Genomic DNA, 15,875 nt, shown 5'->3' with positions numbered 1-15,875 from the left:
AGAACAAGCAATAAAAATATTTCATAGCAAAAACAAAATACTGTATTGGGGGCTTGTGTGAACGTGTTTAGCCATACCACTGATTTTAAATACAGTAGAGTTATGCAATATAGATACATATCCATTTAACATAGGATTCGTAAATAGTCACTTTGAATATTGTGTTCGTGAGATGGAGTCTGTTGTCAACGCATTCTTGCAGTCTAAAAACTGCACGTCTTTTTGCAACATTTCAGGGGAATTGCCGTCTCTTCATCCCCAATGTTCCGCTTCAACTCTGACACTGTTCTTAAATTGTTCCTAGCGTGAGCCATTGCCTTATACTGTTGTCTGGTCAGTGGTGCACCCAGAGGGAGCCAAGGAACCCCGGTACCCTCCAAATAAACGGGGAAAAAACTAGAAAATGTTTCAAAAATCTGTCATGCCTTCTATTTCTATTCGTATTATTTATGAATTAGTGATCACATAAGAAGAGAATTTTATTGAATTCAGATTAAAAATTTTCTTATTTCTTCAACTTGGCTCCCCAAAATTAAATCCTGAGTACACCACTGATTCTGGCATTCAATGTCATACTTGCTGCAACTCCAGTTCAAGAAAGTTGTGAAGCATTTTGATGTAAAAGTTGAATTTACTGTTACAGCTTTGCGTTCAAAAAAATATGGACCAATCAATCCAAAAGGTGTTGCACCATACCAAGTAATAACTTTAACACCGTGTAAAGGTTTCTTATATGTAAAGGATTCTCATAAAACAAAATGTATAATTAATTTCAATTATTGTTAACTGACTCAGTTAAACAGCGTGTATGCCACTCTTGCAGTTTCATCATAGCCATGTTTAAAAACCATCCGATTAATATTGCATTCTGTATAATGATAGTATACAGGATGTTTCACATAAGATTATACTTGAAAAATATGCTTTTAATGAAAATCGATAAGATTAAAAATTGATTTCTGAGGGGCCTTTTTAATGCTGTAAAAATAAAACTTTGCCCAGTAGTGTTTAACTACTGTTAAGCCAGTTAAGCAAAGTATAAGGACCAGTGATGTAAGGGAGTCCTCAGTGGCGTAGCGAGGGGGTTCAAGGGAGTGTATCATGCACCGGGTGCCACTCGCAGAGGGGCGCCCAAATGATCTCCAAGACAAACTATATGCAGTGCCGTAACTAGCCTTTTATGCACCCAGTGTGAGCATCCGTAACTACGCCCCAAAACTTGGTCCAGGTCATTTCTGCGCCCCCGGGTCTATGCCATGTGCCTGGGCACTGCCCTAGTTATGGCACTGACTATGTGTTTCTGGAGGGGGAGGGGCGCCAATAAAGTGTCTGGCGCCCGTTATGCCTAGGGCGCCAGTTATGTTCGCTACCCACTGGGAGCCCTGAGCAGGTTTTGGGCAGTTTCTTCGGAACAGTATAAATATGAGTTTTTTAAAAAGGAAAAAAAACGAACATTTAATTAAACTATTTAAATTATTTTATTATTTAAAAACGTTAATTTACATATTAATTGTTAACATTTCGTTTTACGTCATTGGCACGTCACTTTTATAATTTATTTAGCCCAAGGATAAGTCGAATTAATTTAAAAGGAAGTTCGTCCAATGGAAATTTCAATTGTAAATTTTTCAAAGTTTATACCAGGTGTTCCGCAAAATTATGAAAGCGGCGTACTAGCTGAAACTATGATTAGACAAACTTTAGCGTAAATTCGCAGCTTGCAACCCAGACAAGGAGCAACTTGCATTTTGCAGCGAACTACCTTTGAAAAGATCGCGTTTCTGAATGCAGCGAGTGCGTAGCGAAATGACGTCACTTGCAGTGTTGGCCAATTAGAAACCGGTTTCAGTGTGTTCGCTGTAAAGCGCTGCATGAAGAAACGCGGCCAAAGATAAGAAACTCGTATACTGTATTTAAGCAATGTCCTTTGCGTAGAGTCTCTAGTTTCAAAAACATGTAAAAATTAAATTTTAATTAGGAAAAGATTTTTGGAACATTTTCTAGTTTTTTTTCCTCGTTTTCTTTTGAGGGTGCCAGGGCCCCTCGAGCGCCGCTGATGTAATTATTAAAATTTGTTCGATCTTTTCATAACTTTCGTGTTTAGATAGTTGAAATACAACGATTCACAGCGAAAATCACACACAACTTTTAACTGTAAAACGTAAAATAAATATATTTTAAAGAAGTATAGTCTCCTAATTCCGGTAATACCGAAGTTTCAATACAGCCAATAGCAAAGGATAGGCTTTTGTATATACTGTACTTAATGTAAGTGCCTAAGAGACTAAAATTCAATATATTTACGAGTGGCATAACTTCGAATATGCCACGTAAGCTTCCAGTACAATTGGATACCAAAACTTCGCTATACTGTATTACAGTGGTTTCCAACCTTTTCGTACCTGCGCCCCCCTTAAAAAAATTGTTGCGCCCCCTTAATTTTTCTAACAATCTAATTTCATAAATACTCAACTGATATTATAATTTATTTAATGGGCTACAAAATAATATACAATATTATGTAAAAATATACATAAAAAAAATAATTATTTATTATAAGAAATAATAATTTTAAATGTACTAAAAATAATGTACTATTATAACAGTTATGAAATTTACTTCAATATTAATTTAGAAGTTACCAAAGCGAAGTGTTTCATTCTATATATCAACGTGGTTATCGCAAGCACTACTAACGAACTAATTCTGTTCATAGACAACAGAAAAAAAACAGATGCTTCTGTTTACTGAAATTTGGCGCGAGTAAGCACGAGAATACCCGGGATGTTCCGAGTGCTTGTCTTTTGTTTCCTCGCCCCGCCGGCGCTCGGCTCCAAACGCGAAAGCGAGATGTTTTGGTTCCAGCAAGAGTATGGATGGATGTTTTAGCATTTGTACCCGAAAAATTCGCGGCGAGGATTGTGGATTACGTATACCTATTTTGCTGATTCATTTTTTTGACACCTATTCGACTTTTTTGGTTTGTATTCGAAAATGATATTTTGGAAACAGCTGCATGCCCCCCTTGCAACAGTCTCGCGGCCCCCTAGGGGGGCGCGCCCCACAGGTTGGAAACCACTGCTGTATTATCTAAAGTAGTTAAATTACATCCTTAGCTGCGGGAGATTAATTTTAGTAATTATCGCGCAAACTTATTTGTTTAAAATTAACTGAAATAAGTAATATTATTATCTCCGTAAAATTTTATTTCTGGTCAAATTACTAAAATATTAAATTAATTTAAAACGACTTTTTAATAAATGACGGTGGCGCTCCCCAACGTCCTTTTCGCGAATTAAATTTTGCCAGGTGTACTTTGAGTTAGACAGATTCATTTATTTATATTCAATACGGATCAGTTTTGGTGGATAGATGTTGCCTTTACATGCAGATGACAAAGAATATCGTTTCCACAAAAGACACCGCATTAAAGAAAAACTTCAGGGATGGCTGAGGTATTGTAGAATACACAAGATGTGTGTCTATTCCATCTATTCGGTCTGTTCCATGTTTTCCAGCATATGATCATTCGTGTGATCAATCGTCTGTTTTGTACTCCACGTAAAACATATAAACATGTTTATGTTATGACAATGGACACATATGCCAACTTATAATTTGAAACTATGAGTTATTTTAAATAATTTTGAAGAAATTCTATGTAGTGATAGCAAAATAACTGAGTTACACTTATTTTTAAATAGGGAATAATTACACTGGAAACAGCAAGATTTTTATTTTGGTTAATGTTACCCTAGGTATCGAAGATGGCGGCTCGTCTCCGATTCCAGCAGTCAGAAGATGGAACAGTGGGGACGCATGTTCTAACCTAACCTAACCTATTCTAATAAATTACCATAATTATTAGCAACCAAATTATTAGAATAGGTTAGGTTAGGTTAGAACATGCGTCCCCACTGTTCCCTGTCTTCTGATTGCTGGATTCGGAGACGAGCCGCCATCTTCGATATCTAGGGTAACATTAACCTGTATTTTAAAGACGTGATCTTATTGCGATTCTAGGTAATATGTTAACAAATATTCAAAAGCGCACAAGATTTCTTTTCCTTCCCGATACGGGTTTAAAGAATTTAGAAACAAATCTTGTTTCGTGCTCGTCGGCTACGTTACGTTTTAGCCATCGTCTCTTGGCAAAAGCGTAACGAAGCTAATGAGGATGGTGTTTGTACAGTATCCATATTCTAATGATCCTTATGAAGTATCCTGTCTATCCTTATAAAGTTAATATTTATCATTATTAATCAGTAACTTTAGATAAATCTGTCATCCTTGAAAGCATTTTTAATTAATAATTTTTATAATCATTTTTGGGTGTACTATAGATTACCACCTATGGAATTTCAGGACTTTGATTATATATTTGAACTCGGGACCAAGACGAGTTCAACGGTACCCTACTTTTGGACCGGAGACGAAAAATAAAAAAATTATCATGCTTTTTAAGTTACCATGCTTTTTTAATGTTCTCATGAAGATGGCACCATAGTTGCTAGTACTGCCATCTTGCGGTAAAGTCTGCAAACCATGATGTTGGACTACGGTCATCTCCAGTAGGGTTAAACACGCGATACGAGAGCGACGCGACTTCCAATCATCGCGCGATTGCCATTTTGGTTAATGTTACTTATGGCAGCGAACATGGTGGCCATTCCCACTGTTTGTGCTCCCGACTGACTTCCCGGAGGGAAGCCGCCGGCAGGCCGCCATGTGCTAAACGTCATTAGTTATTGATTCACGGTAGTTCTTGAACAAAGTAAAAAAAGGGGGAAACGTCTACTAAAGGCAATTTTAATGGCAAGCGACGTGACTCTCGATTGCGATAGCGAAGCCGACTTAGCGGAGAGAGTGACGCGACTCCCTATCATCGCGCGATCGCTGGAAAAAAGTATGATAACTTTATTATTTTTTGTCTTTGGTCCAAAAGTAGAGTATCGTTGAACTCGTCTCGGTCTCCTGAGTTCAGATATATACTCAAAGACCCAAAATTCCATAGGTGGTAATCTATAGTATCCACTCATTTTTTCCCCTCATTTGTCACAATATAATATGCACATTAATTTGTGCATGTTATGTATATTTATATTCTATATAAGAATAAAATCGAATTTCATATGTACAGTTTGTGTTATAATGATGTAATGTAATTACAAATTTGTCCTTTTTTTTTAAATTAAAATTTAAAGTTTTTTAAAAGATTAGAAGTATGATTTAATTAGGAATAAATATGTTTTTTATGTAATTTTTCAAACACTTTTATAGAATTATATAGTTTTTGTAAATTTGTACCATTTAATTGGCATATACTCTTGAAATGTTTAATAAGATAATAATCATATGCTACTTAAATTACGGTAAGACCTCGTTTAGTGCTTCCTCGATTAACGCTGATTTTATATAATGTGGTCTGCTCGAAGCCTAAAAAAAGCTCAAAATTTACACTGATTTAAATTATTGCGGCATTTTGTTGATTCTTATATCATACAATTATTCCCAAACACGAACCAATTGGCAAAAGGTGGCAAATTGTCATAGTGCTGTACTTTCCCTAAATCTATGGTGCAATTTTGGAAAAATATAACAGTATAGATGCCGTAGGCAATATTGACTTTGCATGGCAAGAATTAACTGATGAATGCATGAATGGAGTGTAGAAGAAGGTATGGCTGAAGGTATCTAAGGATTTTCGACGAGAAGAGCCTATCGTTGACCAAATTGTCAACCTAATTGATACAGTAGGACTAGGAGATGTAGATGTTACAGGATATTCAGGAGTTACTGCAGGTTTCTGGTGAGAACCTTACCAATGACAACTCTCAAGAACTGGCAAATTAGCAGTAGTGATTCTGAAAACGAAGAACCCAAAGAACTTGCTACAGATTTCCTTAGCAAAAGTTTGGTAATGATAACTGAAATCATTGATCAAATTGTAGTGAATGATTCAAATTTTGAAAGGAGTGTAAAAGCAAGACAAGGCATTTTGATGCAGTCTCCTGCTACCGACAATTGCTCAATAAAAGAAAAAAAAGCAACAAATGACACTAGACAACTTCATTATTTTTGGACACGTGTTCCTCTTTCCCTGTTTACTGTGTGTTAAAATGACCTCGTTTAATGCTGTTTCATTTAGTGCTTTGTTGTCTAGGAACACATCCTAAGCACTAAATGAGATCTTACTGTTCTTGTTTAAATTACTTTGTTTGCTTATTTCTCTATTTTAGAAATGATGTTATCTACAGATACTTATCTGTAGATAACATCAAACATTTGTCATCAACATGCCATTCAAACATTTTGTCATTGTAAACAATGACAAAATGTTTGAATGGCACTTCACTTATTGCTATAAGTTGGCCCATTTTCTTCGATATAGTTGATTCTGATAGCAAGCTTGATTTATTTAAAGCATCAAACAAATAGTCGACTGAAATCTTGCTCTGTAAAGCAATTTGCAATAACACTTTGGAACATCATTTTAAGTTTTGTTAATCATTTGTAATGCATCTAGCAAGTTTACTCCAAACTTGTGTGATTCATCTTTTGTACAATAAGTTTTCTGTATCATAATATTGTATAGATAATGTCTTGGCATTGCGCAAAGCCTTTATTGAGGCTTTAAAGAGTTTCCAATTAATAACAATCACAGTTTTTCATCGCCTATTATATTTACTCTCAAGAGTTGCACATTCTTTGCTTTGTTTTTAACCTCTGTGACATGAATCACCTTTGAATGCCATTGTTTTGCCATTGTTACTAATCTTGTTTCATTATAATTTTTTGAACAAAATATTTCTTTTGATTTTAAAAATAAAATATTAACCTTGTTAAAACATTACCACACAAAACAACTATTTACTTTTGTTTTTATATTGAAGACAAATATTTTTCTAATATTAACCAAAGATTATTAACCTGATTATGCAAACTGTGCCATAATTAAATTAAAGAAAATGTCTTCGGGTAACATGAACAATTTTTTCTATATCATATTACGTTCCTTTGCTCGGATATCTTCAGAATGAAAACAATAAAAGTAATTAATAAATAAATATTAAAGAAATCGTTTTGAGGAAAATGAAACGTCATAAAAAAAAAATATCAATTTAACTGACAATTATTTTACCAATTTGCAAAACACAACTAATTTTATGTAATTCTTATTTATTAATAACCTTTGTGAATGCAATGAAATTAATAAAGGCAAAATCCAAATACTTCAAGAAAAATTTCTACACATTTCTTAATATAAACTGTTCTTAAATTGCTTTTCAAAATTATAGGTTTTAACTTGTTTCATCTAAGAAATATAATAATTATGAAGTCAGTATACATGTTATACAGAATTTCTTGTTTATGTTATTGAGTTTTTCTAATACAGTAGAGCGTCGTTTATCCGAATCAATTGGGGACTGGGGTTGTTCGGATAACTTATTTTTCGGATAACCGATTATGTACGAAAAATTATATATTAACCTATCCCATGTTGAAATTTTTCTTTGTCGCGTGTCGAATTTTCGCCAATTTTAAGCCTAACGAAAATTTTTATAATAATAATCGTGGCTATTGTATTGTTAAAAAATTTGGTACAAACAAAATAAATATATTGAAAAATATAAAAACAAAAAAAATTACACTTTAGAAGTTAATCTAGTATCAAAAACGTTTGATTTGGCATGACACAGTCCGACTGGAAAGCTTTCGGTTAACCGACGTTTCGGTTGACCGGCTTTCGGATAAACGACGCTCTAATGTATTATACATTAATGATTCCCAATTAATAAAAAATTTTTGTTTAACAAAAATAACATTTAAACTTAGTTATATCTTTCCTCTTTCTAATGTATTTGTTTTAATGCACTTGGTAATTTTCTCAACTGATAATGATCTTTTAAAAGAACAAAAACATTTCTGTATAAAATTTGTTTTGATTTCCTGAATTAATCATTTTTTCTCATCAATTTTGGCTTATGTGATTATTTCAAAGATAGCATAATGTATAAAATTCTTTATATAAATTATATCTATATAAACTTTACTGCTGGAGTGTTTGTGTATTACATAAGAAAAGTTCAATATTTATAATATAGACTGAATGTTTTCGGTGATCCTAAGTCCCCGTCGTTAGGTTCTAAAGTCTTTCAAACATAGAATAACACTAGTTTTCATTTTTTAAAATAGGGTACCACGTGTTGAATCTTAAATATTCAGCATTTGTAAGTAATTGATTGGTCAGTTTGTGCTAGTGATGTGTATGATTCTGATCTTGTGTAATTTTTTGAACCTCAAATAAGACCATCCCCATCTGGGCCTGAGTGTTGCTGTCTTTATAGTTGATGGTCGATTCTTCCCTTACTGCCTTGTAAATTTAATTTTTTTCCAAATGCCATAAGTGTGCTTTGTTGTTTGAATTGTATGTAAGTTTTACTTGATCTACATGTGTATGGATGTCTGTCTTCAAGGCTAGAGAGATAAAGCAGTGGTGATTTGTTGCTTTTTTATTGATGTTACATGCTCCTGAAGGTCTTGTAGTAGACCCTGTATACTGTAACCACTTTCTTATTCTGTTATCAGTACAGAGTATACCCCTGGAAGATTGTTTATATTAATGATATCTTTGTTGTTGCAGAGTAACCTGTAGATCATTGGGTTTCTCTTGTAAGCTAATGTAATTTTGTTAAATATAAAGCTCACCATTATCCAAACACCGAGGAGAAATCATCACTTTGTTATGAACATGTTACTAGTGTGCTTCATGAAAATACAGTTTATCACAAATGCTTTCAAACTTTTGAACAGTACTCCCCATTAGGAGTATCTTAAATGGCTAGAAGCCATAGCCATTTATAGAGCTAGCCACAGCACCACCTATGTGAAGTGGAAGGAGGAGCTAAATCTATTGGTAGCCTGGCAATCCCTCATAGAAATCGACCCTTAATTGCCATCCACGCACGAATGCGCATGCCCATTGCAACGGATTTTAGCTTACAGGAGTTCTATTTATTTAAACATTCACATTCCATTTTGAAGCATTCCATCAGATTTCACCCGAAGAAGAACTGTTCAAAAGTTCAAAAGTGTTTGTGATAAACTGTATTTTCACGAAGCACACCGGTAACAGATTCGTAATGAAGTGGTAATTTTGTTAGTTCTGGCAATCTCCCTTAGTTACATGATTGATTCTTGCTTTTGTATGCTTAGGGATACCTTTAGAAAGCGTACATGACTCCTCTATGTAACTGTAGATTATTTAATTTTGTCTGAAGCAATGGAGTCAACTATTTCATGGAAGATAACTATTAAATTGTATTTTTAAGGTAAAGCAGTAATATGCACACAATAACACCTTACTTTCTTATTCCAGTAAAGTTTATTCTAAATTACAAACATTTTTGGGCTCTAAATGTGGCTAAAGTTGGACATTAATATTAAAATAAGACTAAATATTAATGTCCAACTTTAGCCACATCTAATGTATGGTGTGCTTCCCAGTACTTAAAAAATTACAAAACCTTGACATCACCTAACCATAATTTTAACAGATTAAAAATGACAGTGGGAAATATAACACAAACTATTGAAAATATTGTAGGGAAAGTTGACTGAGGTTATAAATTTCAGATATATAGTCAGTATTGTCTTGCCCGAGTTGTAATTATTGTTGATTTAATTTCCATTTAGTTTAGCTGTTAAAAATAAAATCATTTCCTAACTTTATGAGGTATGCAAGTTTAGAGTACATCCAATGTCTAGTATTTCGAATCGCCTTACCGAGACATACAAAACATACTTTAGGCAACAGTTCGTCGCATCCCTACAGTAGCTTTATTCTAAAAATGGACATCGAGAATACTTTGTTCAACAGAAAATGAAGTTTCTCTCTAGCCTTAGGGCTATCATGGCTTTTCTGTAAGTCTTGGCTGGTGTAGCCATATTTCTTAACTTTATAAAAGCAATAAACATATTGTTTATTTTGAAACAAATTAAAAAATTGTATCTTTATTTATATTAAATATTATCTGATGATAAATATTAATGATTTTGTTATACTTCAATTAACTCTAACAGCTTTATTACAAACACAACAGAATACATTAGATTTTTACTAGAATTTTATAAATTTTATTGTGAAAAATATATCATTATGAGATCCATAATTTTATATATTAATTAAAATTATTGGTTTTTCTTTTAGGTTAATATTTTCAGATGCTACTTCCAGGAACCTGTTTCTCTTTTTATTATTGAATTTATCTTTTGCATTTATTGAATTATTGTATGGAGTATGGACAAACAGGTAATAAGACAGATTACAGTATTTGAATTAATATGGATTACTTTTTTGTGAACATATTGCTTCTTAGATAATATTAATGCTAAAATTTTAATATTTTCAGTCTTGGACTAATATCAGATTCATTTCACATGTTTTTTGATTGTACGGCACTCCTAGCGGGACTAGCGGCTTCGGTTATTACAAAATGGAGAGCAAATGATAAATTTTCATATGGGTAAGAACAAATATTAATTTTTACAAAATTATTTATAAACTGTTTTGAATGATTACATGAAGTAAAAGCTCTCTCTACAGCACATCTTACACTTTGAAAAAACTATCATTACAGAATTATATAAAAATGATTTTGATCATTTTTATGCCCTCTGGAGACTATTATAAATGAAAGATATTGATTTTCCAATGAAAATAACTAGTATTTGGAAATAAACTTGATAGTAATTTAAAATGATTTATTTATCAACAAATAAAACAGGCTTATATTTAGATGTCAGTACAAAGCTCTTAGCATGTTTAAGGTTTGTAATATAGTTCTTAGCTTTGCAAAGTTTATGCATTCTTTTATATAGATTCCAGAGAAGATGAGTGATTCTGAAATTGTTAAGGGTTTATTTAAAGCACATTAATATTTTCAGAATCATTTCCTACTTTAAACGTATCATTTAAAAGTATTTGCAAATGTTAACTGTCAATTGGTAGAAATTAATGGTAAATCATAACAAATGTCATTTCATATAAGAGAAAAATGTTAAGTGATAGAAATAATATAAATTGTTTTTAAATATCTTTAAACATTTTCAGTTCAAACCACATATATGAATTGACATCACTTTATTGAAGATTGTGAAAATACAGCAAATGATTATATATATAATGGTGCATATATGACATCGAATGGTGCATGGAATATATATATATATACATACACAATGGACCCTCAATATAACGTGCATGTCGGGCGGGAAACAACACCCGCGTTATAAGGTGAACCACGTTATACCGAGCAGCGCGGTGTAATGCGGTTCACCTCTTTACTTTAGCAATAATGTCAAGCTTTTCTTTTACTCATCATGCATACAATAATTAAACACTATTCAAAATACATTCAGGAACTCAATACATGCACAATTACTCATTACACAGTAACAATAAAATGCGCTACTCACTGATGCCGCACGGACCCGTATAAACGTGTTTGAGCTTATCGCATCGCAAACATCGCTTGCGCTATAACCGAGTGTGCAGTATAGTGAGCAGCACTATAACGAAGGTCCACTGTATATATATATACAGTGGACCTTAGATATTATATATATATATAATATCTATAATAAGAATTTAATGGCATTTACAGAACAAACATAAATGAATATGGGAGATACTTGGTAAATGTCATTAAATTTTTATCAAACATTTTTGTATGCGAGTGATTTGAGCAAAATTTTTTGTTTTTTTCAAGAAATCAAACTGCTTTTACTAGGAATATTTTGAATCTATATACAAATAGATTACAAGTTTTACTGAAAATACTGAGAAAACTGTTATTTAACAATTATATTTAATTTTTAAGGAATATTTTATAGAAGAAATTTATCACTATACTGTATAACTTAAAATTTAATTGTGTTTAAATCATCTAATATCTGTGCTATTTCTAATAACACTGGTCCCAATATTTGAAAATTTAAATAGGAATATGTTTTGATTTAAATAATTGTATAAATGTAAAAAAGTCATTACATAATTATTCAAATTAAAATGTATTTCTTTTAAAGCTAATAAAAAACAGTCATTCTACAAACTGTAAACTTACTATCCTCTCTCTTACATCACCTCCCCTCTTCAAACTTGTATCACAATCCCCTGTTGTTTTAACAGCTATTTATTTAATAAATAAAATATTAGTGAACACCTAATGTTTTATTTCCTGTTTTCTTTTGCAGTTTTTCTTATATTTTGTTTTTTAAAGTAAATTTGCATTTTAAAACACAATTTGAAACATTTATTGAAAAATAAATATTCTTTTATTTCCAAAAAATAAATAAAACCAATTAATATAATGTGCTTTACTAAAAATTTATGCTATAATTATTAGTCATTTTAATATCAAGTTTGTGTAAACATTTATAAGTGTAATTTGAATTAATAATTAAATACAATTTAGTTTCAATGATATTAAAAAACAGTAGGAAATGAATAAATTGTCATTAAGTAGGAAGTAATTAATTTCTGTAGTAATATAATAACTTAATTCAGTTATCAGCTTAGTTTATTTAATGAGACTATTGATTATAAAATTTGTTTTTAAAACTTTGTTTAAATATGTAAATAAAAACTAATTTTTGATTTTTATTATTAGATAAAATAAAGATAAAAATGCAGTCTGAAACATTCTGTAAAATGACAATAAGCTTTAGATTAATAAATTACATTAATTATGCAGAGATGATATGAAATCTTAGAATGCTTGTGGAGACCAACAGAAAAAGAATTTACAAATTTCTACATATTTATCATTTGAATTATATAATTCACATGAATTTTTTATATTATTTTAAATATATTTCTATATCCAGAATACAGAGAGATTATTAATAATTTGACTTTTAAAAATTAATTTAGCAGATTATTATTACTACTCAATTATCTTTGACTGAGAAATTTAAAATAATATATGTACATATAGTGATACAATTTTTTCAGTATTATTTTGCATACTTATCTGTTAACGATCTGTATGCCACTATTGGTGCACTCAGTGGTGCACCATGACACACTCCATTGTTTGCATCAGAGTTGAAAATATTTCAAAATACAAAATCTATTTGAATATAACCAAAATGATTAACCTAAAATATTACAATTACATACTTTCGATTTTCTTACATTAAAACATTTACTCATTACTAATTGAATGGCATTTTAAAGGAATGTTATACTTACTTTCCTAAGCTTAGAATAGTGATTCACATTTAAAAATTGCAGACAAAGTTTTGATGACAACAATTCCTCAACTCTAAAAATTCAAACAGATTAATTAGTACAAATTAAAAGAAATGATAAGTTTAACCTTTAATCCCTGCATCAGTGCATAAACAAAAATCACCTGTACAAATTGCTTTGTTTCAAATCCATCTTGGGTTTTAACACACTTAAAATAATTACAATGTATTAAAATTTTTTGAAAACATTGGAAATATAACATGGTATATTCTAGTCCTTCAGAATATGAACTTCATTTTATTCATGCACAAACAAATTGAAAAGTCAATAAAAACACCATTCTCCTCATCAGTACACTGAAGAGAAATGTGTTTTTGTAATGTAACCTGAAATTGATGGACTAATTTTCATACTGACAGAGAACAGTCAGAGTATTTTCAATTTTTTAAAAGTAATTCTGAGATTAAATACAAAAAAAAATAATAATTTGTTTTGAAAATATTAAAAATATTTTTATTTCTTACTTAGATTTTAATTTTTGCATCCTTTAATTCCTCATTTGAAATCATAATTCAATTAGGCATTGTCACAAGCTGTTGCATTGCTTATGAAACAAAACGTAGCATGGTACAATAACAGAATGTGCCACAGAAACAACACCTGTAGGTTTTTAACAGATAAGTACCAAAAGTATATGGTGTTTTCCAATTGTTAAAATGATTATAAAAATTTGTATGACAAATTTTTTAAAAACACTACACAGTAGAAATTCATTAATCTGGCTCATACAGGATTAGAGTGGTACTGCATTACTGACCATTTCTGTATTTTTGCAAAATTCAATAAACTAGTTACATGTGACCCGAATTTTAACACATTGTTGTACATTTTGTACCAGTACATACTGCTGTTTGCTTCCAACTTGTTTACATCAAACACTTTAATCACTCTGAAGATGATACATTGCATAACTGTATTGTGTTAAAATTGATTGAAAAACCTGCAAAATTGTTAATGAACGCATCGTGTGAAATCAATATTCCTGATCATTCATGTGCATATACTAATTCAATTTCTGGACATGTAGAATGTTTCTATCAGGGGTTATATGCTCTGTTTCTCAAACAAATTCCATTTTGTAGAATAGCATGCCAAATTATTATTGGACAATCCCAGATTAGAACCCATGCACATTACACACTTTTTGATTGGTCGATAGTTTGATCAGTCTTTAAATTACATGAAGACCTATGCAAGTGTGCACACTCAAACAATTGAAATTGGTCGATAATAAAGTTTACAATTCCCTCCAAACTCAATAGTTTGCCAACTATTGGCCAACTGCTTAAACAGTATGGCAGACTATTCTAGCGCACACACTTGCAGACTATTTAGTCAGTGCAATGCCCTCAGTTTGTTTCGAACTTCGGTGTATTGAGCTGTGCGTGCGGGTTGTTGCTGATAACAGGCGAATCAATTGAAACTTTAATCGAAGAGAAACGACCAACTTTGTATAAAAAGAGCAGATAAAAAATTAGTTATATAACTCAGTAATGCCAGTATAAATTACATGAAGACATATGTGAGTGCACTTTTTCTCCTTTGTTTTATAATAAAAGTAATAATAGCAGCTCTTCTCGACAACATTTCTGTTGAAACACAAGCATTCAATCCAAGAACAGCTTATCGACTAAAGCAATCGGATGACTGGCTATTGGCCAGTCTGCGCACCCACCAACTGAACAGTTTAGTTGTAATAGTGTGTGGGGATGCATTCCAATGGAAACTCGGGATCCCAGCTGTTTTTTTAACCTGGGAAATTCTTCTCATCCCGGGAAATCCAATAAATTTCTTAAAATTCACTTTTTTGTTATATTGTGTTAAAGTTGAGGAAATTTTGCAAATAGAAAGTATAATTAATTCATAAACTCTCAATATACATTTGTATTTATTAATTTTAAGCCTGCTTATTAGTTTTTAAATTCTTGTTCGTCATGGCATGTTACAGATTGTCAATAATTAACATGTTGCCTATTTGTGAAAGGACTGAAAATTCTTTACTTGTCAGAACCTGTAATATCTGGAATAATTGTGCTTATGTTGTTTTTAACCATGCCCAGTAGCTTCAATAACTGCATTATGCCAGGTTGTGTAAATTGGGCAAGGATACAAACGAGTACGAAGTGTGCAAGCATGAAGTTTTTCTTTATAAACCTGATTATTAAAGCTAAACAAACTGCCGAATTATCAGGCTGTAAGCTCAATGCCACTATTAAAGCAGCCAAAGTAGACAAATCAAGAATACTAGACGGCAAAAGAAGTACTGTAACGCATCTTGAAAATGAACTAGAAATCATCCAGACTACAGGCGAAAAAACATATAACATCCGTTTTCTCTTAAATGCATTAAAGATTATTCCACCCACATCGATTGAATCGGAAAGGGCATTCCCGGTAGCAGGACTTTTCATTGCTAACATAAGGGCCAAGTCGAGCGATCAAAGTATTGACCACCTTTGCTTTATAAAATCTTATTATAAAAATTTACAATAACATTTTGTATTATCTTTTATTTAAAAAACGAAAATTACCTTCTAAGTTAAAAGTTTGATCTAAGTTC

At 31.7% G+C, this 15,875-nt stretch overlaps 1 protein-coding gene across 1 annotated transcript in view; it reads left to right on the top strand.

Annotated features, from left to right (window-relative positions):
• Window positions 1–3,291: 3,291 nt before the first annotated feature.
• The window catches only part of ZnT86D (zinc transporter 86D), a 39,339-nt gene continuing 26,755 nt past the window's right edge, over window positions 3,292–15,875 (top strand). The window contains exons 1-3 of the mRNA XM_067281457.1: window positions 3,292–3,455; window positions 10,211–10,312; window positions 10,413–10,526. Of these exons, the coding sequence (XP_067137558.1) occupies window positions 3,373–3,455; window positions 10,211–10,312; window positions 10,413–10,526 (299 nt within the window). The 5' untranslated portion in view covers window positions 3,292–3,372. The remainder of the gene's footprint in view (window positions 3,456–10,210; window positions 10,313–10,412; window positions 10,527–15,875) is intronic.

Source organism: Centruroides vittatus, unplaced genomic scaffold (genome assembly GCF_030686945.1).
Source record: "Centruroides vittatus isolate TY-2023 unplaced genomic scaffold, ASM3068694v2 contig_920, whole genome shotgun sequence".
In the NCBI taxonomy this organism is placed as follows: domain Eukaryota; kingdom Metazoa; phylum Arthropoda; class Arachnida; order Scorpiones; family Buthidae; genus Centruroides; species Centruroides vittatus.
The sequence above is the reverse complement of the archived record's forward strand: the minus strand, read 5'-3'. Positions and strand labels throughout refer to the sequence as shown.